The sequence below is a fragment of the Colletotrichum phormii genome (genome assembly GCF_030913505.1).
Source record: "Colletotrichum phormii strain CBS 102054 chromosome Unknown BDP81scaffold_4, whole genome shotgun sequence".
Taxonomy (NCBI): Eukaryota; Fungi; Ascomycota; class Sordariomycetes; order Glomerellales; family Glomerellaceae; genus Colletotrichum; species Colletotrichum phormii.
This window is the reverse complement of record NW_026851446.1, coordinates 2,246,721-2,274,151: the sequence shown is the minus strand read 5'-3', so window position 1 is coordinate 2,274,151 and position 27,431 is coordinate 2,246,721. Positions and strand designations below refer to the sequence as shown.

The 27,431-nt window shown below is 51.6% G+C and overlaps 5 protein-coding genes across 5 annotated transcripts; 3 read left to right on the top strand and 2 right to left on the bottom strand.

The window, feature by feature from the left end:
• Positions 1–996: 996 nt before the first annotated feature.
• On the bottom strand, positions 997–1,775 carry BDP81DRAFT_311249 (Alpha/Beta hydrolase protein; the record flags this gene model as incomplete). Its single annotated transcript, XM_060583708.1, has 3 exons — positions 997–1,326; positions 1,386–1,445; positions 1,509–1,775. 3 exons carry the CDS (start codon positions 1,773–1,775, stop codon positions 997–999), a joined length of 657 nt encoding a protein of 218 aa, XP_060449277.1.
• A 7,015-nt stretch (positions 1,776–8,790) lies between these two features.
• Positions 8,791–9,876, top strand: BDP81DRAFT_446925 (uncharacterized protein; the record flags this gene model as incomplete). Its single annotated transcript, XM_060592120.1, has 3 exons — positions 8,791–9,187; positions 9,458–9,578; positions 9,654–9,876. 3 exons carry the CDS (start codon positions 8,791–8,793, stop codon positions 9,874–9,876), a joined length of 741 nt encoding a protein of 246 aa, XP_060449276.1.
• A 487-nt stretch (positions 9,877–10,363) lies between these two features.
• Positions 10,364–11,260, top strand: BDP81DRAFT_458737 (pyridoxamine 5'-phosphate oxidase-domain-containing protein; the record flags this gene model as incomplete). Its single annotated transcript, XM_060593451.1, has 2 exons — positions 10,364–10,889; positions 10,920–11,260. 2 exons carry the CDS (start codon positions 10,364–10,366, stop codon positions 11,258–11,260), a joined length of 867 nt encoding a protein of 288 aa, XP_060449275.1.
• An 11,804-nt stretch (positions 11,261–23,064) lies between these two features.
• BDP81DRAFT_446923 (uncharacterized protein) lies at positions 23,065–24,336 on the top strand (the record flags this gene model as incomplete). The annotated part of the gene is made up of 1 exon (XM_060592119.1): positions 23,065–24,336. The coding sequence occupies one exon, from the start codon at positions 23,065–23,067 to the stop codon at positions 24,334–24,336; it is 1,272 nt and encodes a 423-aa protein (XP_060449274.1).
• A 592-nt stretch (positions 24,337–24,928) lies between these two features.
• On the bottom strand, positions 24,929–27,399 carry BDP81DRAFT_166708 (hexokinase-1). The gene is made up of 3 exons (XM_060582117.1): positions 26,971–27,399; positions 26,770–26,787; positions 24,929–26,652 (listed from the first exon to the last, which is right to left on the bottom strand). The coding sequence occupies exons 1-3, from the start codon at positions 27,156–27,158 to the stop codon at positions 25,113–25,115; spliced, it is 1,746 nt and encodes a 581-aa protein (XP_060449273.1). The 5' UTR covers positions 27,159–27,399; the 3' UTR covers positions 24,929–25,112.
• Positions 27,400–27,431: the final 32 nt, after the last annotated feature.

Sequence of the window (27,431 nt, the reverse complement as noted above, 5' to 3'; positions counted from 1 at the left end):
GATCGGCCTTCTTTTTCAATCATCACATGGAAGATGTTGCCTTCTAACTCGTGAGGAAATTCAAGGCTAGACACGGCGCAAATATCAGAGAATATGTTACGCTCCTTCGTTTGTTCGTTGTTCACATGACCGACGAGCAGCCGCCTGTATTCAGGCTGGTTCGCTAGTTGACTCGACATTGCTGTGAAGAGAAAAGAATGACCCGAGTAGACTAAGTATAGATAAGAAAAAGGAAGTGGGAAGGAGTCCAACCGAGCAGGTTCCTTCTCAGGTTTATATAGCTGTCGAGACAAACCAGTCTCCCGTGTTGCACCCATCCGCTTGCGGTGAGAATGCGCGTTATAGCGATGTACTGACTGCATACGATGAGTGTCGTATCGCATGATAATATGCGTGAAGCCATGTTCCTCCCTATAGCATTTGAAGGCTTTGCTAATGAACAGGATTGCCCTTTCTCGCTTGCTAGACAATACCATCGCCCTTGCTTAAACCTACCCTTGCTGAATGTCATGATAACATGGAACCATATTACTGCCTTCCATCCCCGCTAGATATCTACCAGTGAGGATCTCCTTGCTTCTTTCTTCGTGGACTTTACAAATCTTGTTCTCGAGCGAAACAAGTAAGCCTACCTATGTGATGCAAACAGCTTTAAGCCCTGTTCAAGCACAAGCTGTCTGACTACGTAGGTTTTCCGCCCTTGGTGCCATTGACCCACGGTTTGTAGACACCCGCTTGACCCTTCGGTTCTTCAATTCGTGCTAGCTATCGTCGCAAAACAATAACGTGGCCGCTTGGTCAGCCTTCCTTCAGGCATGAATCCTGCCTCTTTCACGTGAATACCTTATACAATCTCGCGTGGCAACAACTCTATCTCTCACCTCGCGAGACAGGCCGCTGCTACTAGTACTTGCTATGTTGGGGTCCGTCGGTGGGGCAAACGTTGCGCCTGATGCTCATGCAGGCGGAGGCCTCATGGATGACCTACCGAAAGTGTTAGCAGAGCAACACACATGGAACAATATCGCCACTCACTTTCAGACTTGCAGTGGCCTGAGTTTCGTAGAAAGACGTGATATGGATCCCGTAGAGGCTTGGGATCTCCTTGAATTGCCTGGTCAGCTGGACTAGGGGATCGGACCACCGCTTCAACTCCTCAACCACCTCAGTGTTCCGCAGCCGCACCCAGCTTCCAATCTCGCCCAGCAACACCGCCCAGGCTGCTGCGTCTGCACCTTGATGAGGCGTACCGAAGAACACTATCGCTTTGGTGTAGCTTAGGATGTCACCGAACTGACTTGAAAGCAGCTTTGCGTGTCTCAGAGCCTATGCGCATGAGTATCAGCTGCTTCTTCTTTGCACGCTAAGAATGGCATCTCGCGTACTGCTTTGATGACAATGCCGCCGAGTGAGTGTCCAACAAAAACAATTGGACGGGTTTTCGCCTTATCTTGTCAGCGTAAATTGCTCGCGGCGACAACCACAGCCGGGCCGGGCCAAGCACTCACTGCAGGACCAAGACGAGAGTCCGCCAGGGTGTCTAACAGAGACTCGGCAAACTGGAAGGTCGATCCCTTTGTCTCCTTCTCGAAAGGGGTCAAGAAAGCCGTGGCATCATAATCAAAGGAGAAGATTCGAGCTTTTCGAAACCTTCCAAGCTGTGAAAGGAGGTCTTTGGGCCACACTGTCTCATCAAGCTTCGACTTCCAAGTCTCGAGGTAATCTCCACCAAGACCGTGTACAAAAACCACGCTGGACGCGATTTCAGCCTTCATCCATGGGTATTCTCTAATGGAACAAAACGAACTCAACTTCAGGCTCGAAGGGAGTGGCCGAGGGATTCTCTAGATCTGGTGGTGGATACAACTGGAACAGGCCGGTCTCTCCATGCTGTCGAGAAGGCTGTTAGTGCGGCTGGCAATCTTAGAGTATATTTTGTGTGGCGAACCCACCTTGGGTCGAAATTGCTTGACTTTCCGCCTGAGCCTCTTTTGACTGCTGGGCCGACACGGTTGCGTTCTGAGGGTTCGAGATGGAAGGCTTTGCAGCGTGAATTTGAATTGAGGCAGCTAAGGTACGAAGTGTTGGTTCAGATTACCGGTGGAAAAACGACGACTCCTTGTCCTATTTACGACTGCACTGCGGGGAGGCCGAAACTGTGTCTACTAGAATCAGCATGCCACAGCTAGTGAACCATTGTCTTATAACTCACGACAGAAACAGGGAATCAAAGAGTCTGTTACAACGCGAACACGCCATGGTAAGCTGACCGCCGGGCCAAGAGATACACATCGTTGTCCGCGTGATGATTTATTGGACACGTTGCATTGATAACAAGGCAAAACGTAGACACCTTGCAGGTTCGAAACTGCATGTTCAAGCAGGCTGTGAGTAGAATGATCTGCTGGAGTGCTTCTTAAATGCATAATGCCAAGTCCCCGTGGGAACGATATGCACCTGGCCTCGAATTTTAAGCATAAGAGAAAATGCATTCACCACCTCTATTGCCACGATTTTGACATCTCACTTGGAATATAAGTCCAACTGATTTGCTATTCTGGTCAAAAGAGTTTGTGACTTCACTTAGAGATGAGAAGCCTCAACTGTGTATTCTTCAGACACATGCCTACTTAAGTAACCTTTTTCACATCCGTTGTACAGAAAATGCCTCCTTTAAGAACAGCTTCTTGGCCCTACGAGTACAAGAGAGAACAACGTAGGAAGGAACTCCAGGCGGAGGACTTTGAAGGGCTCCATACTGTGTGGCCAAGAGGCGACAGCCTACCGGCTGACCATGAACACGAGTAAGTCAAATGGCACCTCTGCGGCCTCAATGTAATGGTACATGATGACCTCACGCAATTTCCCAGCATTGTTTTGGTACACGGTCTCCATCGTGGCTCCATAACCGATTGGAAAGGCGACGACAACTCATTCTGGCCTACCGACTTTCTTGGGAGGGACCTGCCCAGAACTCGGATCATGTGCTTCGGCTATTTGCCAGACAGGTCCGCTGTGCAGCAGCAAGGCGATGAAGGAAAGGTCCTGAATCACGCAGAGGCTCTATGCGTAGACATAGTTGATGACATCACCAACCAAAAGGCGCGTTCAAATTAGGCCCGAATGTGTAAGGCTTTTTCGACTGATCTGTATTCCAGACCAATTCATTCATTACTTTCATCGGTCGTGGGGTAGGCGGTCTGGTCATCAAGAGTGTAAGTCCACCGCTAAAGTATCCGGTGTATCTCATATACATGCTCACGCGCAGCTGCTTGGAAAAGGCCTTGTGCCATAGTCAGCTCAATCAGGAGAGTTTTGGGGTCATCATCCAGCGTACGAGACATATCTACTTTCTTGACACACCACACCACGGTCTTAGCAATGAAGGATTCCCTACGGAACCGAATACCGTCACTCCACAAGGCAGAACACGATACAAGCTCTGGAGCAGCATGCTGTCTGAGCTCACTAGCGGCTTCAGAGGAATAACACGCAAGTTCAACATCAGCTCATCGTGCGCAAGCAAAGCAGATGTCGGAAGAGGAGCGCAAGTGATGCATATACAAGTGCGATTCCATATATTTGCGGCTGATAAGATGATGCAGGCCGTTCCGGGAACAACAGGCTTGCTCAATATGGAACACGAGCGGGTTGTTAAACTAGGGCATGTTACGCACGAAAGCATCGGCCGCTTCAGCAGCCATGACGATGGCTACAGACGATTCATCACGCGAATTCGGGCGGCCACCTCGCTCAAAACCCAGGAAATTGAGAAGCTGACCAAGTGGCTAGAGATACGCGCAGGATCTGATGCAGGGTCTGGGCGTCGCATCCTGAACGAGGGATGTCACCGAAGCAATCGCAAGTCTCGCCTCAAAGGGACTTGTGACTGGTTTCTCCAAAGCCCTGAGACACCTGCCACCTTTGAGGAATGGAGGAAAGGAGGCGGTCTCCTTTGGGTCACGGCACCAAGCGGCTCGGGAAAAACCGTGCTCTGTTCCGCCGCCATCGAAGATATGGTCCAGAGAGATAAGAAGACTCGCGGGGCCACCGTCTACCTTTTTCTCTCGAAAGAGTGGGATATGCTTGAGTGTCACATGTACTCAGCTATGGCGCTCCAGCTTACAGAGCATGTGATGCGCCTAAATAACGATGGCGTAGAACTCGCTACGCTGGACCCTTTGAAAGACAAACACATCACGGATGACATAGAGCGACTGCAAAAAATATTGGAGAGCCTCGTTAACCAGTGTACACAGGTGTCATTCTTCTTTGACGGGCTGAACGAGGTGCCCAGAGCGGCCGCAATTTGGGGATGGCGAATCTACAAGAAAATCTTAAGACGGTCTTGAACTTCATACGAGAACTAGCGCAGTCTCCCCGAAGCAGAGTTCGACTGTGGTGCAGCAGTCTCAAAAGAAAACCTATGTGCACGTGGATGAAAAGCTTTGAGGCAATAGAGCTACCCTTGGACACTTCCAAGGTTGCGATCGATGTCTCCAGGTATGCCACAGCTGGAATCAAGACCATCATGGACCGGCTAGATGAGCCGCTTGATAAGATGTTACTGCACACAGGCTTCCTCGTCAAGGCAGTATCGAACTTCCGTTGGGCCTATACCAGTCTTGAGCGTCTATACAAGTGCGACGAAGACGCAAATCTGGTACATCAAGCTATAATTGGCTTGCCATTGCGCTTGGAAGAGCAGTATGAGGCCTTATTGGAAAACCTCCAAGACCAGGATAAACTGGATACAAAGGATAATAATAAAGAACTTTCAAAGTAAGTTACGCGCGCCATTCTGTGTTGCTATCTTGCTTTACCTCAGTCTTATCCGCAACTAACGGGTCTTATATAGGGGCATCCTATCCCTAGTAGTTTTCGCCCGCCGCCCACTATTTGCTCGTGAACTTCAGGAGGCCTTGTCAATCGCTTTGTCGGACCGGTTTGCCCTCAGAAACGGAAGATGCAACAACCTAGGGAAACTCATACCTCTTGAGATGATTCAACACAGGTGCCAGCCTCTCGTTGAGTTTGTGCCAAGCCAAAAAAACGCAGAAGAGGGCTTTTTTCGCTTGATGCATTCATCCGTGGCTGAATTCTTGCGGCCGCCCGAAGTTACCGGAGAGAATCAAAATAGTGGCGCTTTGCTACTGCGAGATATGGTTCAAAATAGGATCGTTGCTGCCGCTTGTCTGAGGTATCTCAGCCAAGATCGATATGGCCAGGTCTTGGAAAAGCGACCGACATCAGACTTCTTCACCTCCACAAACCCACAAACGTCTGTCGACTCACATGGCTTCTTACAGTACGCAGCAAAGTACTGGTATCGCCATTTCGATGATCTTGGCTCTAATGACGACATTTGCAAAGAGCTCAAGCACTTCATGCGATCTCGCCAGTTCCTCACTATGATCTAGGTTCAAAGCCTCTTTGTGCCAGGCCACTTCATTCACAACATAGATGCTGGCTCCCAGGCGGACCGCCGAATGACCAAGCGCAATATACCTGAGTGGTTCCGCCGATGTAGCGAAGGTGAAGACCTCTGTCGTCAGTACGAACACTTCGTCGCCGAATGGGGCCGGCTGCTTCAGCTTGGCACTACCTCATACTTGAATGGCGAGATTGAACGCTGTTTCTTCGGGGCTCTGGAACCAGCTCACTTCCTCTCCGCGCGTCATGACGTGGAAGTGAATCCCAGCTTCCTTCTTGTACCGAGCAATTGGTCATCGAAGTCAGCTCGCCGTTGCTACGACATTGTGAGTGAGGATGGGAGAAGACTGGCGGTGTGGACGATCGAGTCCACGAAAGAGTGAGTTTACAACAGCACACTCCCTGCAGTATTCAACATGCATTCATCAGTAACCATTTAACAACCAAGATAGGAAATACATAAGCCTTCATCGTGAAGACTGGATGATCAGAGGCAATAGGCGAAAGCCGGTTCGCTATCACTCCCAGCCGGTTCCGTTAACCGTGAACCCAGCCATCATCAGTTGGAACCTTTACAATCCAACCCGCTCCACAACATTCCCCTTGATCCCCTCCCACAGTTCAAGCATGAAGTGCTTTCCCGTTTCTGCGGTTCAGTATGGTAAATCTGTCAGAATCGGGTCTGCTGAGTTCGGACGACAGAGAGGCGGGGACTGGACTCTCATGGCAAGCGATAACATGACTGACGGTCGAGAGCAGCAGACCGCGTATTGGGAAGATGACGGAAACTATATGTACCCACAACTACCTAAATGCAGTAGAGGGATCTCTCTTTTGTATATGGCGCAACGGTACAATTCCGAATTCTGTCAGAAGACATATGCGTGCGGGCCCCATACACTGTCCACTGCCGGCGGAGGCTAGTACGGCCTCCGTTTGATTCTAAGAAGAATGTCGTCTGGGCGAGCGGCAAAGCTCTAAGAAAAGCTAAGGACGAATCCGATCTCAGTAGCAGCAACACCGATGGTTGTGGTTCGTATATACCAGAAGATGACTAGACGGACGGTATTTCGTCGCCCTGCGAGTTCCTTGCTTCAGATTCAACCTCGTCCTCGGAGGAATCTTCGCTCTCTGATGAGGAAGACTAGTTATCTGACTCGGCCTCATGCCAAGAGAATGCGGCTGCCGACGGCGCGGAGACCGAGAGCGATGTGGAAGGAACAAGGGCCGCTCCCCCACCTCGTCAGACTCGTCAGACAGCAGCTTTCACGATTTGCCTCCAATTCTGCAAGACGACGCAGATTACGAACATCTCTGACCTTTCTGATACCGACAATAAGGTTGAGATTCCGGGTCACCCGTCAATCGTCAATGAAAGTCCCATACATGTTTTATGTGATTTTTGTCGACTGGACTCCCTCGAACATGTCGAGCTATGGATGAACTGGCTAAAGCCGTGGCTCGTATGTTGGAGATGTAATGATACATCATTTGATATCTGTCCAGAGTGTTTCGAGAAGGGAAAGTGGTGCAACGACAAAACCCATCAACCTCAGGAGAGGACGTGGCGAAACCGCCGGCGCGTTAACCTCGATATCCTGTCAATCAACGCAGCCAAACCCGGTCTGTATCTATCAGTAGAGAAGGATAGACTGAATGGCGGCGGCAAGTGTGCCTCCGACGTGGTCTTTCGGTTTAAGGATGAGACTAGCGAGGATCTGCTATACGATTCCAGTCCTGTCATCCATCCGAGCATTGCCTTGATGGTATAACCCCTCAACGGCACGAACATCCTCCTCGCGGATATGGAGGATAACACATACATCATCCACAAGGTCCCTCTCTACAAAGTAAAGGCAGAGAAGAACTCAAATCAGCTCCACGGGAAGGTCATGAGCATTAATAGTCAATTTTCTCAGTGCGGCCGTTATCTTTTCATCCTCCGCTTCTCCACCAACCAACGCCCAAAGCACGGCAGAGGAAACCAGGGATCAAAGATGTTGCAGTCTACAGCACATATTCAGCTTGAAGCAATCACTATCCGTTTCAGTATCAAAAGGAGGGGGTTTCCAGGACAAGAAACATTGCCCAAACGTCACGTTATATCTCTGGGCCTCTTTCCAGCCCTGGCACTGTCCACCCTACCCTTTACTGTCACTTGGACCGGCTCGACAGCTTTCGTCTCGCTTAGCCGCCATGAGCTCAAGGTGTTCAGAATCCCGCTGCATATAAGTGAGGAGGACAGAAAAGCTGCGGGAGAAATGCCTAGAGGAGAGGCCGTCTCGAGTCCGCAGGGTAGGGTCGTGCTGCCGCGGTCCGCACGCTCACGACCGGTACGCTTCTTTCCCGCGCCAGAGCCTGACGCCAACGCAATTTTGGTGCTCGGATCACGACAAAATGAGATTCTTGAGCCGCCGATTGTGGTGTACCTAAGTCGTGATACGCTGGGTCAATGGACAGACCTAGACGCTTCGGCTGTGGCGGTGGATCCCTTGGAGTTGAGGCAGGATGCCAGGATGGAGGATTTTGAGTCACAACAAGACTGTGACCTGGTCCCAACGATGCAAGACTGGCAGAGATAAGCGGCCATAAGTCGTTATATCTAAACCGGAAATCGGGCACCTGAGATGTTAGTGAGGAGTTGAACACCATTTCGTCCGCCTCGCAGCAGCTGCTGCTTCATTAATTACCACCTTCACGATACTCTAAGCAATGGAAGTGCTGCTGAGTTAAACCTTCTCACCCATTTGTTTCTGCAAGTGGTGGCTTTAGTCCGAGGCTGTACCAGTATCTGTCATCAAGATCATTGGATGAGAAGCAGGGTCGATGGGAGGAAAATAGACGAAGAGATTGTTACGTTATTAGAGCATTGAGCAGCCAGACTCTCACGATGACACCAACTATCAGATTTTGAATACCATTTAGATAGAAACATTGAAAAAGCTTCTAGCGAAACATGACGCCCTGCGCTGGTTTTACTTTCTCTCGCGGGGGTCGAGAAAGCCTTCTACGTAAACTTCTTCCATGCCTTCACGCCATCACGCCATCACGCCTGCGGGGTATCTCCCCGACGACTAGCCAAAGCACACAAGCCAAATATCATTTGATTGCATGTAGGGAAGTACCGCGGTTTATCGTCGGGGCTGACAAGGTTGGCCATGGCGGGTGACGTAGAGCAACAAAGACACACGAACAGCCTTCCTGTGATTCAAAAACTCATTGGTCAAAGGTATCTAGACGCCTTGACAAAGGCGAGCGAACAGTGAACCTCCATTTGGGTACATAATCTGCTCTTTCTTGCCATTCTCATGTTCATCAGCTCCATCTTATCTTCGCCACCCTCTCGCAATACCAAAGATGGCCTCATTAAACAGTGGCAATAATGTTATCCATTACGACAACATTCTATCAGGCCTAGAAGCGGCATCCCCGCAGGAATTCTTCATAACAGAAGAGTATTTGTCTAACTTCACAAAGGCGACAACCTTCATCTTTGAACTCACCATCATGATGCTCACACGCGATCTCAAGCGGGACACAGAGTTGCAGCCAGAGTTTGACAGCCTGAAGAGGAGCCTCGAGAGGCTTCAGAAATGTCAAGAAGAGTACATTATCCCCGCCCCGAGACCCGCCGACGACCTGGACGACAGCTCTTCCGAGGACGAGAGCTCAAACGTGCATCCGGAGCCGACGAGGAAATGGCGAAATGCCAAGTGCATGGTTTTGAGTCGTATCTCCGTGACTCTTATGTCAAGTAAGTGATCAAACCCTCGAGGGATGTAGGGTAATGCGGAGAGTTTTCCTTGTAGCTTAATGGAAGTTAATCATGTTATCTCGCGTGTAGGACTCTGGAACCCGAGGATTTGGACAGAGAAATTTCTTCCCAGGTTCGTATCACTGCGTCTTTATGTCCATGGGATAGAAGTCGAAGGCGGAGATGATGCCATGTCCGACATTCTGGGGCGCTCCTCTTTGTTTGAATGCTCCCAGCATGGCAGTGACCATATCTCAAAGATCACGACAGATTTAGCAGCAGCCACCATGTTTTTGATGGATTTGCAGGATGAAGGATATCACAACCCTAAAGCTGAAGAAAGTTTCTTCCCGACTCAATATAATTTGTTTGAAGACCCCACGACCAAAGAGTACGTTTGCATTTCTGGATTATCTGTGTACTACTACACTGTTCGCTTCCACTTGACTAAAATTCTTTTATACAGGCCGTTGGAAAAGGATTTATTAACGCTTCAGTTGGAACGCGCGTTGATGGCGCCGCGGAAAGTATCTGATGCGTGGCTGGAGTCTGAACTGCACCCCGGCAGGTACAACACGTCGTTCAGCCAAGGGTCAGAGGTTGAGATCAAATGTGCAAGAGCTGGGTCAAAGGCAGAATACACGAAATTCCTCTTGGAAATATCTCGAATTAAGAGAGCGATGCCATGAACGTAGCATGTCTCTCTACTTTCGCCTCTCCCACGAGCTCATTCACGTCATGACGACAGCGGGGTATCTCCCGACGACCCCGCCAAATCTCGCACGTCAACAACAAATCTCACTTCCGACTCGTTCAAATATCATTTTTGAGGACAAAATATATCACTATTCATCAAGATAATATCACTAAATAGCTTAAAAAAACAAAATATCCATACCTGTCATCCTGCTCTGAAGGCTGGCGCAACTCACCATGTGGTCCAATGATGAATCATAGACCAAAAAAAAAAAAAAAACCACCTAACCTCAAAAAACCTCACACGACATTCCTCACCTCTCAACCTCACTCATAAAACAACCTACCTCATCCACATCCATCAACCCTCCATCTCAATCCATCGCCATCAACAAACCCATGATAATCCGAACCCTCTCAACCCGCCGCGTAACCCAACTAACCCACCACCTCCAACCCTCCCCCAGCTCACCGCGCACCATGTCCTCCTCCCCATCAACCTCAAAAGCCTCCCCAGGCCCAGCGCCCTGGCGCGCCCCCTTTCTCAAAAACGTAACCGACATGGCCTCACCAGAATTCAACCTCGCAACAATCCACTCCTCATCCTCGTCTTCCTCTGCCTCATCCTCCCTCACCCCCCGCCTCCGCACCGTAATCTTCCGCGGCCTCTGGGCCTCCCTCCCTGTCAACCCCAAAAACACAGCAGATCTCAACCCACCCCTCTACGAATCCGACCTCCTCACCCTAACAACCGACGCCCGCATGGCAAAAGTGCCCGACTTTCTCACCAACGGAAAAGACTCACCCCAAAAATCAGGCGGCGGCGGCCCCGTAGAAGCCTGCTTCTGGACCGACGCAAAAGTCCAATGGCGCATCCGCGGCGAAGCCTACCTCCTCGGGCCCGACATCGACGCCTCCACGGCGCTCCGCTCCCACCTCCTCGCGCGAATGCGCTCCGTCACCCCAGCAGACGCCAAACGCCGCCGCGAAGAGGACATCCCGGAAGGTAAATCCATCATCGGCACCTCGGAAGCAGACTGGTCCTTTTCCCGCGAAATCACCGCGCACTTTGGAAACCTATCCCCCATGATGCGCGGCACGTTCCGGAACCCGGAGCCGGGGACGTCCCGCGCCGCGAACCCGCCTACCGACACGCTGAAGCTGGGGCAAAAGGTCGAGGATCTGGAGGACGAGGTGGCGAGGGAGAATTTCCGGGTTGTGGTGGTTGTGCCGACCGAGGTGGATCAGACGGATTTGAGCGACTCGGAGGACCCGAGACGGTATCTTTACCGGTTTGTCGGGGCCGAGGCGGAGGCGGAGGCGGAGGGTGGTGCGGAGAGGGTTAATGGGTGGGAAAAGACTGAGTTGTGGCCGTAGAGAAGTTTGGTGAACATGCTTGGGATAGATCAGCTGCTCCGCAAGGAAGCTGTAGACTTTGCTGGCTATAGACTTTACGTTCCAACAAAAGGCGTCGCAACCTGTCAAGATCATCATCATTCTGAGCCCATTTCACGCGCGCCTTCACATCATGATCGTACAACCCTTTGCGCCTCAAAACGTGGATGATGTGCCAACGAAGCGCTAGCCTCAAGCAGCAGACTGAGTGACTGGACCTCCAAGTCTCCGTACCTACCGAAACCCTCTCAAAACTTGGTCAGACTCGTCAGCCAAAAAGCAGATGGCTGACAACGGAGTAAGGTAGGTACTAGACTACTGGTAGGTACCATGTCGCATGTCGAAAAACCAAAAAGTCAAGCTACCAGGCCGAGCCGTGCCGTGCTTACACCCCCTCTTCAAAAGTCCACCGGTCGATCAGGAAGAAAAAAAAAAAAGACCGGACACATCATCCACATTGCGACTCGTCGCCCGATGTACTGTGTAGTCCTTGTTCCTTTGCTGGCGCTGTTGGAACAGGGGTGTGAGAGAAAAAGAGTCTGAACGAGTGTTCCAACACCAAGTCTCCGTACGTAAAGCTCGGCAAGGACTCAGGAGTGGTACTCAGCAGGCCCCAACAACAGGCTCCCTTTTTTAGGAAAATGGTACGTCTGATGGGATCTGCATGACTGCGCGGGATGGGAGATGTTCTCACGCACGTGAGAGGAAGGAGAGAAAGAAAAGTTCCCCATGAAGTCCGAGTTGGCGAATTGGGACCCATGTGGATAGGACCTTGTTATTGTAACATGTTGCAACTTTTCGGGGCCCTGTTGGTCAAAAAGTCGGCCGCCTGCGCATGGAGTAACCATCACTATGCATATCCACGACAGAGCCGCTGCCGGACGCGCGGGCTTGCGTGATCGCGATGCGGCGCGTACGTACCAAATATGGTAACAAGTGCCCGAATCATGTGTGAAGAAGGACGCCGCGACGCGGGCATTGCTGCTTGCCGTCCGTGTCGGAAGCTTAGGTTCAATCTTAGTTTTGGTCTTTAATCTTTGTCAACGCGGCCTACGGATGCGGTCGGGTCGGTAGTTAGTATCCACAGTAATTCTGACCCGGTGGGGGAAGACTCGAGAAGGGAGAGAAAGGGTAAATTAGGAGAGGAGAGAGCAATATCGACAAAGAACCATCTCGAAGACGGCCGCTCATGGATAGCCCTGCCACGAACCACATGGCACTTCCGATCAGGACGGCCAAGCTCGCACTGCAACTTTTTTGCAAGTCAGCCGATCCCAGGCAAGCTTCAGAAAATGGAGGGGGCTCATCTTGAGCAACTTGACGGGGTTGAAACGAGATGAAGAACGCTCGTCGACCACGTCTCTTCTTCACTAAGCTTGTCCCGTTGCTCGTTGCTACGTAACGAAATCAAACGGGTTTCGCGTCCCGAATAGGGCGATCGCACCGACCGATGAGCGGATGAACATCCCCAGTCGAAGCTCTGAGTTGGCAGGACGCTAGCAGACGATAACCACCAAATAACTTCCAAGCCTGTCCCCGTTGCTAGTCAGTCAATTCCACATGGCAGCCATGATAGCTCTAAACCACAAAGGAGAACGCTCCCCACTCCGGATCTGGCAGCGCTGCTTCCGCGAACACTTGGCGGGCGGGCGGCCATCATCTTGCGCGTAGCGTGATTGCAGGGAGAAAGAAGTTGAACAGGAGGTTAGGCGAAGGCAAAGGGCAGGGGCAAGTCTGGCCTTGCAAGTTGCGCACTTCGTACTCCGTAGGCATCTTGCTCTTTCTCACCGTCCAGCGGCCTGCTTTCTTCTTATTCCGGCGGGTCTGCTAGGACACGAGACACGAGACTCGAGGAAGGGCAGCAGATATCAGGCCATCCCCACGAAGAGGATATGCAGCCCCATGTGCGATGACAAGATGCGGAAGTATATCTGTACCTCGCAAGTTCGTGGACATGCCCCCCTTCGGCCCCCGGGCCCCCTGCCCTTCTTCGTGGACAGCGACGGCAACGGCGTGTTCAACAAGTCGCCGTTTCTGACCTCGCGTTGGAGGCAATACGGCATGCTGTCTGAACGCGTGGATGTGTCAGGGTAAAATGTAGCATCCATGTATAGTTCGGGCTGCAGCCAGCGATCGGGATCCCCTGCGTGCTGTCGGTGACTCGATGCCAACTGCCACTAGACTGTTCCATCCCGAGTGTGTGATTGATGGGCGTTGGCGGAAGCGCGCGGAGTTTCTTGCAACAGCGGCGCGCACTGCGCGAACAATACAGGCCCTGTTCTGACTCTGGAATTGTCAATGGCCAGGGTTCCCAAACTCTAAACCGCGCGACGGGGACGAGTTGTTTTCGTCAACGACGTGAGCGGTGGCATCTCACTGAGCTCTCACCATCCTTCATTCACTGCGGAAGCTCCCCCGCGCGCGCTTCATCAGTTGTCTCCCACGTGCGTGTGAGGCTGTTGATGATGCCGGATGCAAATGGCGGCGACGTTCCATCAGCGGTCGGCCACCGATCATCTCCGCATCGCACAAGCCAATAGCCCCAATGGAAGACGATCCGGCACATGCATTGCTCGCCTAACCGCCGAGGCAGCATCACGAGATCAGGTGCCGTGAATTGATGGAGCTCGCCTGTGTTGATTCGTTGTCTCCGACGCCTGCGTGTCCCGTTGTTTGTCGACAGATCGTAGGCAGTAAAACGATTCCATTTGGGGATCCGCCCTGTTGCAGGCCCTTTTCCCTCCCAAAAATATCCGCATCCCACCTACAAAAGAGATGCCCCCGGTCATGTAAGCGGGGCAGCTACGGAGACTGTTGCTGCGTACGGATAGCCCCTGGGAGGTTTACATGCAGATGAGAGATGATTTCGCAGAACAACTGCCACTGTGTGAAGAAAACTTCAGATCGATCAGAGCTTCAAAGTGGCCTCTGCCCCGTCATGGTGAGCTTGCGAGGAAAAGCCCAGTTGGGAGTAAAACAGTGCTCGTGCGTCCTCGGACACTTTAATTTGTCGACGCTGCAATTCGGCCAAGGTTCCTCCTGGGCCATCTCGAACACGTACGCGTAGTCGCTTCGTCCCGCGGATAGACTTGAGGACCGAGTGCTATTCAGAATGAGTTCCGAAGAAAGAGCAGAGTTACCTACTGCGGGTTAGCCACACGAGGAGGGAAATGCTTCTTCCTACTAAAGGTTATGTGCATCGGCAGCTATGTTGATTGCTGAATGCGATGAGCCGTCTTGAGTTCGCAAGTCAGTCCCAACACGGATGAGGGTTGCATGCCGCAATGCGTGTCTTGTAAGGCTATGAGCTATGAGCAACAACATGCAGTGTCAAACGTCAGATTGATGACTGTCCTGACACGCACAGCCACTCTTGTCCACCTGTACGAGTGGAATCGTGTCTCTCTCAGATCGGACAAGGCGCCGCATCGAATTCGGAGGAACTTGCCGCTCGTCATGGGTATTTTGCAAACCACGCAGCGGCCAACATGCATGTCGCCGTTCCCTACACAAACTTGGGCGTGTGGGTGCTCTCGGCGTCTTTGTATGGCTGAAGATGCTTCACCGTAGTTTTCGGGTCCCGTACCCCGTTCTCGCCCTGTCGAGTTGCCGATGAGCTGCATGGCATGTTCAACTCGTGAACTCCCAACATGAACAAGGGCATGTCTGCCCTGTTCTGCTTGCCGCGAATGGGACCGAGTTTGCAAAAGGGGTTCCACCGGGACACATTTGCTCAGGATGCGGCAAAGCAGTTCCCGCCCGCCGTGCTTGGGGTCGCGATGATATCAAAAGAGCTGGCCGACCTCGACTAGCATCATAAACCCTCAGCTGCCCGCTTAGAAAGCTTGCCGCCACAGATAGAATGATCAGCGTTTGAAATGATCGACTCCATGGCGCTGCCGCTTTCATCGAGATACAGGGCTGATGCACATTTTCTCGTTGACGACTTGCATACTTCATGACGGCTTGTACCTCTACCTCGTAGGAATCGGAGAAATAGCTGTAGGAGCCGTTTTGATAAGGGTTGGTTGGCGCATCTTGGAAGTTTCGCGGGGGTCTTCCTGGCACCAGTATCGACTGTTTCGCGGGCACCTCTACTAATCGTCTCAATGAATTGCCTGACACTGTCCCGGTTGCTCCGGGCGGAGGGAGCCGGGCAGCTCATTCGCAACAATCGACAGGCTTCTTGTCTTTCAGTGTTCTCATTTGACCGTTTCTAGTTAGACGGTCCGATTGAAGACTGCCTGGGCTTCTGCTGCACCAATCTTTCAGTTGGCTGTAACCAACAAGTTCGCGGGGTAATAATATGTTCAGCAGAGTTGACTGATGCGCTCACCGAGTGCCTGCCACCACATTGGCTAGACACACCCTACAGAGGCTTGCGTGTACGGATACAGGCCGGATATCCCAGTTCTTTTTCTCAAACCCTTCGTTGACAAACCCCGTGTAAAGCCGGACAACGTGGGGTTCTTGGACAGTTAGCCGGGCAATTGTGGCTTGCGTCGTGAACCGTCATCTGCGCGCGAACAAGACCGTTGAGTCTTGACAAGGTGAGTTCTGCCAGCCACCTGTGTCCACTCCGCCTCGCGCACTGTGAAGAGACCGTGTATTCCCTCGGTAAGTGGCCTTGACGGACATTGCCGTTGTCAGCTAAAACCGCCTGCAATCCATCTCATGTAGACGTCTGTGAGTGAGAGCCCATATCGGGTGGCATAGGATGCGCAGGGGCCGAGAGCAGGAAAGAAAAAGACACACAGAACAAGTTGCTTGCGGCCTGGCAAAACCGCCAACGCATCAAAATAAAATCAATTGGATGAATGATGGGTCAGATGGTTGGGACTAGAGGCGGGCACGCCGCTTAATCTGCAGCGGCATGCATGAGCAACCGAGAGGACGAGGAGGCCGCAAGAGAGAATTGCACTCTGCAGGCATCAAGTGGATGGACAGGTGTCCGTTGCATGCACGAGATGCAGAAACGGCGTCGTCTCCCCGCTTTGGTCGATGACCGAGGGGGGCTGCGCCGCCTCGTCTATTGGAAGTCTGAGGCCCGGCTGTTGGCGTAGACGTGGTTCTCACCAACGAGAGCATTGAAGTCGTGTGCGATTTGTGACGAAGGGAGTTGTCTTTCTGAGGCTCTGAGCGGCATCTGCGGCCGCAGGCAATTTGGCTAAGAGATAAAGACCTGCCACTGAAGAAAGTGTCATCGCATCCATACTTGACTGCCGCCAGCGTTGGGTACTTGAGCCTGGTACCCTGCACCTTTTGTTGCTGTTATTAACTCTAGGCACAAGCCAGACAATGGCAGCTCTGCAGTACAAGGTCATAGCCGGCGGAAAAGGTTCGAGCTACGAGATCGAACTCTACGGCGTCTCCTTTTCGCCTCACAACCGTGGTAATCAGAGTTGTTAGTATGTACGAATAAAGTCGGGTAATCTTCCTGGTCGTGGCGAGACGCGAAATTGAAGTGGCGGGCCAGCGGCCACAATGAACAGTAGGAGTACGGTGTATTATCCGTACGAATACCTACCTACGGGTATCCGTAGGCCTGTCGAGAAGGAATAGGCTAGTTAGTAATGGCGATCGACGGGGGGCCGTTGCTTTGAGATGTTTCATCCTGGCTTGTCTCCGCTAAATGATTTGTTCGAGAAGGTCTGGAAGACACTCTGCTTGGTCCCCTATCCTACACTTTGAGATTGCGGATTGCCTGGGTATTGGCTGCGGTTTGGGAGCCCGTAAATGCGTTTGCCATGGTCAAGCGGGTGGTTGCTGGGGAAGGGAAGAACAGGAGGGTTGCAGCAGACTGTGATTTTTGAAACCGCTTGAAGGAATCAAAGGTTGAGCGATGAGAATGCCCGGATGTATTGTGCGTTTGGTTTGGTTTCGAAGCATAGCTAGCAGCGGGCTTGAGGGCTCATATGGTGTGATCCATGCCATTAGCATCATCGACGCCTTTCGCCGTTTGGTCCTTTCGGGCCTGCTTTCGTGGCAGTTTTGTGTTGTCGCATCTGTACGAAGCAGTCGCCGATCTTCTCGGCTGGCAGCCGACACGGTAGCTCGCATTGCCCGGCAGGCGGTATTCTTGCCGTCATAGACAATAAATGGCACGGCGACGCGAGGGTTCTGCAGTTTTGCAATTCGACAGCGCCGATCGTACGCCAGCCAATCGCATGCCCTGATGTTAGGTTGTATTCTATTCTTTATTATTGGCGCTGTTAATAAGACCTCAAGCACAGACACGGCAAGGGCGGTCGATGGTCCACTGGCGCCCGTGCAAAGTTGCGGCGGACACGGCACCGTATGTCGGAGCCACGTCCGATGTGAGAAACTTAGAATTTGTATGAAGGCTAGGGCGGTGACGGCTGCTGCACAAGAAGGTTTGGTCGATGTGCTGAATCCGTATCGTGATAGGGCTAATAAGGCGCCGCTAGGTGAAAGCGCACTAGGAGCATGAGAAGATTGACGACTCGTCATTTTCTTGCAACACTAGGGCTCGGGGGCCGGGGCAGACCACTAGTGTGTCTCTGATTAGCGCTGCTTGAAGATGTCGGGCGTCCATCATTGCAATAGTGGAGCCTGGGGAGGAACCTCGAGGCTTGCGTGATGACTGATTGAGCAGCAACGAAAGGCAGAGATTTCATCGGCCAAATTTGTTGCCTATGTGTGTTCTTCAGGGAGGGCTGATGGCGTAGCCCTTATTATTGAGAAAAGGCTGCAAGTCGACGAGGTAATAGGACGCGGAACCTAGGCGTGTGGTGTAGTACGAATACAAGCAACGGCCGTAAACCTTCTCGAAGTCGGGGGGCCCTGCATAGTATGTATCGTATGGGTGATGGCCGGGTGGTCGGTCAGGTACATTGGGCGGCCGGAGGAGGCGCTTTTTCTGACTCTGCCACTTCCGTGCCGCACTTTGCATGTTGCCGCAAGACGATGCAGCTGCATGTCAGTTCTAGGCCGCCGGGGCTTGGCCATCCGTGGCCGCACACCAACGCCTCGATCCAAATCGGAATGGTCGAGATAAGGCCAAGTCCGTAACGTTGTGTCTGACAGTCATCAATGGCGCATGTGGAGAGCCGCGATGTGAGGAGAAGAAGTGTTCTGGGACACCATCCTCACGCAGTTGAGAATTTGATTTCTTGCTGTCCAATGGATGGCTGCACTCCGAATGATGAGTTCATGATAACCAGACTCCCTGATGGCTCTGCCCGAGGAGGGGAATGTGCAACTTCATCCGCACTATTTACGGTAGACTTCAACCCCGTATTGCGAATGAAGGCCTTTGGTGGTATCGCGTAAAACAGGCTGGATTCTGACAACGGCGTGAGTAACCATGTGTTGTTGGACTTCTAAGTTCTGATAGACTGGCTGTGTGTGTGTGCGTGCTTTCAGCCCCACTGCCATAGTCGCTAGAGGCGAGACATTAGATTGAACGTCGACCGTTGAGCCCACCGCCTCAAAACCCCATCATTACCTCCATATTCCAGGCAGGTACTTCGGACGGGTACTCCGTAGACAGAACTCTGTAGGGAAAGGTTGGCTGGGGTTGGGATCTGCAGTTCTTGTGTTCGTAATTTCGTACTGTGCGGCATGCCAGCGTTCCCATCACTTTTGCCGCGTAGAAGCCATGTGGAATGGATGGAGCAAGCGATGCAGAACACCACACCAACGTGATGTTCACGCAGGACCACGTTCTGTTCCTGAAGCACAGGCAGCCCAAGATACCTTTGATTCGTGACAGATGGTCTTCGCAGTGAGGGTGCGGCGAGTGGTAGGAGGCAGTAAAGAAGACGTTGCTTTGATCCGATATTCTCTAGGGACTTCAAGGGTTCGAATTGGGAGGGAGGGTCGAAGACTACGGGCCAGTGAGCGGCGGCAGGCCCCGTCAGAAAAGCAAAGCTCAAGATCTTCGCGCGGCGTGAGGCCTGCAGGTGGATGGAGTCGCCAGCACGGAGTAGTGCCATGTACTATGGGGACGAGGCGGACCTAAAAAGACGATGAGCCGCCATTCCCCGTCTCAAGTCGCCGTCCAATGCGTGGGTGTCCGCTGTCAGATATGGAGATGGAGATGGAGATGGGCATGGATGTGCAGGGTGCTGGTGTCTTGTCGTGACCGAAGATGGAGATTTCCGATTCTCCCTTGCATGTGTGGGTGAATGGGTGTGGGCAGCCCGTGGCAGTTTAGCAGTCTCCGAAACGATCATCGGCCTTGAGGTCAACCGTGAACCGTACATTGAGCGCAGAGGGCGGGTTGTCAAAGTCGACAAGGTACATGCGAACCCCGGTACCCGTCTATTCGAAGCCGAAGCCGAAGCCCTTCAACTTTGTAGGTCGTATTGCAGTTGCGCAGTCCGTTTTCGATTCGAAAGCGAGGTAAAGAGCAGAAGGGACGTTGACCGTTGAAGAGGGGAATCCGGGATTCAATGGGACCAGATGAAGATGGAATATTCGTACACGGTACTCTGTACTCGCAGGCAGGTACGCACCGCACCATAATCCATACCTTCCATCTTGAATTTGATTTTGAGGTGAGGTGTTTTGTGGTGGTATAGAGTGAGGTACGTACCGTCCAGTTCATGAGGTAGGAAGGTTCCCTGTGCGCTTCTTTCCTTCCTTCGATCCATTCGTCCTTCCCTTCTCCTCTCCTTCCCGTTGTCTCCTTCCATTCTCCATTCTCCATGGTCCATCATCTATCATCCATGGCTCCTTCCGTCTTCCTCACAGTGACAACAGTACCCCCGTGAGGTACCCCCGTCTTTTGCGGAAAGAAGGTGTGGGTACGTACCGTTGCCGTGCTGACTCCACCCCCAGGGGCGTGTTTCTTCTATACCTGACCCTTGCCCGGCCGGCCATCTCCTCACTTGCTCTCTCCAGTCTCCAGTCTCCAGTCCGATGCGATGCAGTGTGGTCCCTCGTCCGTCCTCTCCTCATTCGCAGTTTACACACACCCCCTGCTCTCTAACGATAGGACTCCATGCTGCCCCAAGTACCTTATTATTAAAAAAAAGATTTCATATAAGTTACAAATACGAGAATATAGTTTAAGTAAAATAATATAATGTCTACTTAGCACTTAAATTAATATGTATAGTTTTAGACTTATTTAAAAAAATATTAATTATAATAATTATTATTTTTATTAAAATTTGTAATATTAATAACTTTAACTATAACTAATAGCTTTAATTACAATAGCTAAAAAGCTTAATTATAACTCCCTTAATAAACTCTCCTCAAGAAGTATAAAAGCCTTTTAATTAAACTATAAATGCTTATTAAGATTTTAAATTTTTTATACTAAGAGGTTAGAGGTAGGCAAAAAAAGAAAAGGTAAATAGATTAAGGTACGAGTTGGGATAATCAGAGAATCGATTGTATTGATAATTATTCTATGATATGATGAGAAAGTGTAGTCTATATATGATATATGAATATCACATGTAATCACATGTGGTGGTTAAGTCCGAGCATTTATTATTAAGTTTATATGGACATATGTTCCTGCCGGCGCTTTAACATGTATATGTAAAGCGTATTTACGTACAAGTTGTACGTGCATACAAGGCGTTATATCTCAGTCGATACATACTTCAGTTGAGCCTCTTATTATCATGTAACTTCTTAAGCACGTAACTCCTATGGTACCTGTATTTATGGATTATAAATATATTATTAGAATTGTGAAAAATCACTGAGTCTAAATATATTTATGAACCATCTATAGCCTTTATATTTATTGAGATCTTAATATTTATTTCTTATACTATAGAGTACTAGCTTTAGAGTACTAACTAAGTACAAGTTTTAGAATTTTAGTAAATATTTCAAGTATTATTACTAATTATGTATTTATAAAATGTAATAACGCGGCCATAAAGTATTATTAATATATTTTATATTAAGTAAAATATCTTTACTATTAATAAGATAGATATTATATCAATATAGTACTTCAGCTTTTTTTTATAACTCGAGGATTAACGCCTTACATAGTTTCGGAAGTCTATTCAAAAGCTCGCTCGAGTGCTCCAGCATATCCACTACTATCTCCGCGATAGCAAGACTCTCGGCACCGTACAGAGTACGTACCTCAAGACTCCATCAGTCCTCACTCTCTCCTCTCCTTCTCCTCTTCTCCTGCTTTTTTGCACTGGCTGCATCTGCTGGCTTCTTCGAGGTTGCTCAAGAGCATGAGACCATAAAGTACTCTGGGCCTGAGGTTGAATATCTCTACGGATACACATACGCATACTGGCACACATAAACAAGTACAGTACAGTACTCCGTACACACAAGAAACCATCAGTAACAGACCAACAACAGCAGTCCCTTTTTTATTTGACGGCTGCCCGACATTGCTACTCCTCCTCTACCGCCCTTTCTCTCCCCTCTCCAATCTCCTCCTGAGCTGTTGAACAAAGTCCCTGGCTTCCCCGTTGCCCGCCCTGCCACCCCACCATCCTCCACTTCATTCACATCGCACAACTCTGCCTTCTCTCTCTCATAATTGAATGCTCCCTCCTCCATCTTGTCTCGTCCTCTCTGTTCTTTGTGCATCAGAGCCATTGGTGGCCCCCCCCTCGCTCCATCGTCTTCCGAAGCAAATACGAATACACTCATCCTGCAGAATCATATACCTGGCCATAAACTCCATACGACACATCCGCGCCGTACCTTACAGACACACGGTAGTCTTTGTTTGAGACCCTCGATTCGATCCAGCCGTTGAGATCGAAAACACTACGAGTCCCTCCCCCCCCTCCGACTCCCCTCAGACTCCAGAGTAGCATCAAGCCGCCTCACCTCGACAACCAAGCCGTCACCGAAATTCTCCTCTTCACCTTTCCCTCCCAGCGCTAGCGGCTTCTGTTAGTGCCCTTGACCCCCAACCTTGACGCCAAGCATACGAAGGCATAGAAACGGTACATCCACTTGGCCGCATTTCACACATGAGCGACGCCGACCTAACTCTCTTCTGACCCTCGTAGGCCCTACTACTGTCCTGTAGCCTCTCCTCCCCCTCCACTCCATCTACCTAACCTACACCTTACCACGCTTATTACCTGCCTATCCATCCATCCTTCATCATCCACATACCTTACTCTATATCTCACCTACCCTTTTCCACCCTCGTCTCCATTTCCATCAATCCGAGGCTTGGAGACTTCCCGCGCAGATCTCGCCTCTGCTTCTAGTTGCCGATCACACTCGTCCAATTACGACTCCTTTTCTGCCGACGCCTCTAGCACAGCATTTCTCACATCCTTTACTGTCTGTCGCTTTCTGCCCGACTGACGTCTGCTACGTCTCTGCCGGCACGAGACCGCCGCTAGTCTCGATTACGATTGCCGCCCAAGCCCAAGCGCAAGGCCTGTTTTTACTCTTCGCTCTGGCACCGCCTGTCGTAGGAACCAACAACTCTTGAGCATCTACCGGCTGGAGGACTGTTGCACCAATACAGTCACAAAAGAGAGAGAGAGAGAGAGAGCTTAGACACGCCAACGCTTGCTGGCGGACCATGCTTCACCCATAACCGTGTCGATCTCTTCCTCTCTTCCCACATTTCCCTGTCGACGACTCTGCAACGCCGATCATCGCCCCAGAATCCACCAAATAATCCCCTCAAAACCTGCTGCATTCGCTGCTACGTTCCATTGCTCGACAACATCCCGATCCAAACCTGCCACACTTTCTGCAACTAGACGTTGAGGGTCCCCAAAACACTCAACGCCTAGTTCTCGACTGTAGCAATCACGGCCAGCTCAAAGAAGAACGAAGACCAAGACTTGGTCATGGACGCCCTCAAGAACATCGTCAACAATGTCCCCGATTGGCTCAATCGTCTCGACGAACTCGGGGACCAAATAGACCAACGCCAAGTCGAGCTCGCTGCCCTTGGTGCAGACAGCTCGACGCGATCCATCAAGAACCGCGGCTCTACCGAATCACTCAAGCCAAAGGACGAACCTGCCAATGCCATACCCCCAACAGCCGACGAACTCAATGCCGAAGAGGCCGATGCCCAACGAGCCACTGGAGCCAAGACACCTCCCCAGGATGAACCGAAATCCAACGACCAACCCTCCAGCCCGAGCAGCGGCACGCCGTCTGCCCTCAAGAAACAGACCGAGCAAGCAATGGCCCTGGCACAAGCCCGAGCCCGTGCTGTCGTAGAGAAGAGACCCCGCCCGAATTCGGTTCTATCAGTCGAGGAAGGCGCGCCGATCAAGTACCGGTCACGAAAGCTGGTCATGGTTTATTACGACAGCTATGTGCAACTCTTCTTTGAAGAGTTGGTCAAGTTTGTATCGGCGAGCCGCAACCTGATGCGGAAGGCGAAGATGGCAGCAAAGGTGGCACAGATTCGTCGCCTGGCGGAACAAGAGTTGCCCGAAGACTACGACGGCGATAAGGCTGGCGACCTCCAGCCAGATACCAATAACAATGCCTCCGACGCGCTGCCGTCCTTGCGGTACATGAGCACAAGGCGGATGGGACCCGGCGGTCGGAGAGGTCCTTCATATACGAGAGCCGGACAGACCGGCGGGGGTGGCGCCATGATGGGCGAGGGTGGCCCGGATGCGTATGACGAGCTGGACAAGTGTCTCGAATACGTGCAAAATCAGTGCGAGCACGCGGCACATCAGTTCCTGCGTGATGGAGAGTGCTCAGAAGAGGTTGGCAACATCCAACGTCGGTTGGCGGAGACCAAGGAGCTAGCCCTGAAGGAAATGGAACGAGTCCAGAAAGATGAGCCCCAGCTGCTCAAAGCGGCCAACGAGGCGAACAAGGTGCGGACTCTTCGACCAACGAGCATGCGGCGGGAGCTCACGGCCGCCAAGGACAGCAACCCACCCATCACACCAAGGAAGCTTGAAGTTGATGCAAAGATTGAGGCCGAAACCAAAACGCCAGTCGCCAAGACAATCGAGGTGGATATGTCCAAGCCTCTCGAGGCGGACGACGGGCCTATTGAGGCCGATAACGACGAGGGCATTGACGACATGGAGATTACCCTGCCGCCTCGGTTGAACTATCGATCTACGAGGGCGATGCGTGGCTAGATGCCACCATTGAACTTCGCAACCCATCTACAAAGGCATATTTCCTTTTTTTATCTTAATGATTAAAACGGCCTCACCTGGGGAAGAGAGGAGCATTAGTCGGGACCGACGAAGACCAAAAAACCGGGCGGGAGGTGGCTGTTGGTTGGTTAGTGGGTTTTCCATCTGAACAAGGCACGTGGAGAGGGAGGGTGCCAAAGATTTGCGCCAATGATATCAAAAAACAACATAGCATAGCATAGCGTCTGCTTCTTCACCATCGCTCGAATTGCATAGGAGGTCGCTTGCGTCGTATATATTTGCACTGAGGATATGTTTGCAGAGAGAGCAGAAAGAGGAAGGTGGTGGTGGGATTAGCCATGGTGCGGGAATTGGGTTTACTGTGAAGCACGAGGCGAAGGAATTGCATTTATTTTACTGTCTTTAATAGTTTGGGGAAGTGGATGTGAGTCAAAACATCTCGGGTGCAGCAGGCGGGATGTGTCTAGCCTGCTCAGAAGCAAGGAGGGTCTCTAGTTGAGCTGCCGAGTCAATTGAAAGGGTTCTTGCATTATGAATGTCTCTGCCTATAGAGTATGTGCCCTATTTGCAAGTCCAAGGTAATGATGTTGTACTTCACACCCAAAAGGTGACTCTTCGCCGTTTATTATATGTAATGGGCACTCGCAATGCCCGCCGTGGCATGGCAGGTAGTTGAGGCGGATGAATACCTCTCATCCACTCGACCTGAATCGGTTCCTCAAGCTATTTTCCTTCTCCCACCATTCTGCAACATGCTATGTTTCTTGCGTATGAGTGTTACTCGTGGCGGCCGCGAGGATACCGGCGCCCTTGATCCCGCCGTCATGGCAGGGACTCAGAATGATCCTCACTGGTGAATCCGACCCGCCCGCGCTGTATTCCAGCTTCACGATCTTGTCTAAAAAGTCTTGCGTGTCGGCGAGGTAATCTTGGAAATGGGAGATGCAACCGCCCGTGTAGCCGACACCCAGCTCCATGGCGGGAGGGATGCCCTGATGCTTCTCCTGGTCTTTTGGGAAAGGAGGAGGTATGTCGTCTGCGAGCTTCAAGAGTGCGAAGGTGGCGGCTGCGACAATTCCTGCGGCGCGGATCTCGATTGCTTTTGCGATATGATAGAGGGCTGCTGCGATTGTTGGTGTCCATTGGAAGGAGGGAAATGATGACATTTTCTCTGCTTCTGCTTCTCCTACTGGGAACTCCTTTTCTAGCTTGGACAGTAGAGGGGATGGGTCGGAAGGATTATCATCGGCAGGTTTGAAGTGGCTCAAGAACGTCGTCGTCAGCGCGTACCTCGAGAGCAAGCCTGCTGGTAATGAGGACTCGTTGAAGCCGAGAACGGTACGGACATAGTCGAGTAGAACGAGGCGGCCCAGCTCGCCGAGATAGCGGCCGGCTGTCATGTACTCCAGGGGCTGGAAGCCAGCAATCTCGCCCGGTCCGACGAGGGCCTCGTCAAGGGCCGTATCCCATGCCGTGATGAAGTCCAATTCGCGTAGGGGCGGAGCCGTGCCGCGGATGCTCCATTCCGTGTTGACAGCGATGCGAACGAGGCCGGCAGGTTCGCTGGGAAGAGTGCTCACAGCTGCGGGCCACTTGTTTTGGCCAAGAGCGGTGAGAGGGAGCGGAATGGTGGCGTTGCAACCTGTGCCGACGATAAGGCCCATGCTTGCCTTCTTGATAATGAGGGACGGTGACTGGGATATGGATTTGGATTTGGACTTGGACTTGACCTTGGGCTGGGATGTGGACTTGAATTCGTCGAAAAGATAGATGAAGGTGACTAGTGTTGAGACGGAGTCGTTTGATATGGCGGCGACGGAGATGGGCGGCAGAGGGCGGCTATGCATTCCATTGGACTGGGCGTTGCGAGCTTTGTCATAGCCCCTGATCAGCAGAGGACCTAGCATTGCGTGGCCTTTGATGCTGAAGCCTTTGCCCATTGTCATGATTTGTGCATCGGCGATGGAACGCTGGATCATGGGGAAGCTGAAAGTGATGCCCAGGGGAATGGGTTCATCATCGTCGGGCAGCAGGGATTCCTTGCGGGCATTGCGGACGACGGATGCGATGCGGGTGCCAATCCAGTCGAAGAGGAGCTGGGGATCACCTTTGGCATCTGCTTTGACGCCGTCGTCTATGGGCCATGCTTCCTCTTTGAGATAGAGTGTTGATGTCGGCGATGAAGATGATGAGGCGGTTCCATTTGGTTTGGACGGGGATGAGGATGTCTTGTTGGCGTTTGTCTCTTCTTCGGGCTGTAGCTCGACGAGGCCTACCCTCAGATTCGTCCCGCCGCTGGCATTGAGGTCAGTGATCTGATCAACATGCCAGGGAAGCCTTACAGCATGGTGAGATGCGTATGAAATGGAGACGGGTGGCTGATGTTGGTGGGGGAGGGTTCATGCGACGTACATGTCAATGGCCAGGTGTCTGGAGTGCGTTGTTAGCCTCAGTATCAAACATGGCAAAAGCACACCCCGATTTCATCTCAACTTTGCACAACTCTTGTCACTGGATGATTTAAACGAATACTTCAGAAGAGATGACGGGCATCCCAGGAGGCTAGGTCGAGTCGAGATAAAATCAAGGGGTCAAAGGAGGGAATCATCATACCTTCTATGACCTTTTCGGCTGACATGTCGTAAGATGGACTCTGAGATGGGCGTGGAGAGGAACTGGTCTTCGGCATAAAGAGCGAGGTCTCTGAAATTAGAAAAGAAGTGACTGGACAGTGTATGAATCTTGCGGGTGTCGACTTGGAGGGGCTGCAGAAACTGCTGCAGGGCAGAACTGGGATCCATGTCGTTTGTGCTCAGGCGCGGGGGTAGTGGTGAGGCGTGAGGCGTGAGGCGTGAGGCGACGAGGCGACGAGGCGACGAGGCGATGAGGCTGTTGTTTCCTACGTCTCTAGGTCTGCATATATCTGTAGGTTTGTCTATGTCACTCTGTTACTCTCGCTTTGCTTTGCCGAGTCCAGAATCGGTTGCTTGGCTGGGCGGGTACCCATTTACGGATTCAGGATGTTCGCGTGAATGGTTGAGGCAAAGCTCTACGGGCAGAGAATCGAATCCAGC

What these genes read in the sequence shown, in the direction of transcription:
- BDP81DRAFT_166708 (XM_060582117.1), bottom strand. Translation starts at nt 27,158, where the DNA reads ATGGATCCCAGTTCTGCCCTGCAGCAGTTTCTGCAGCCCCTCCAAGTC.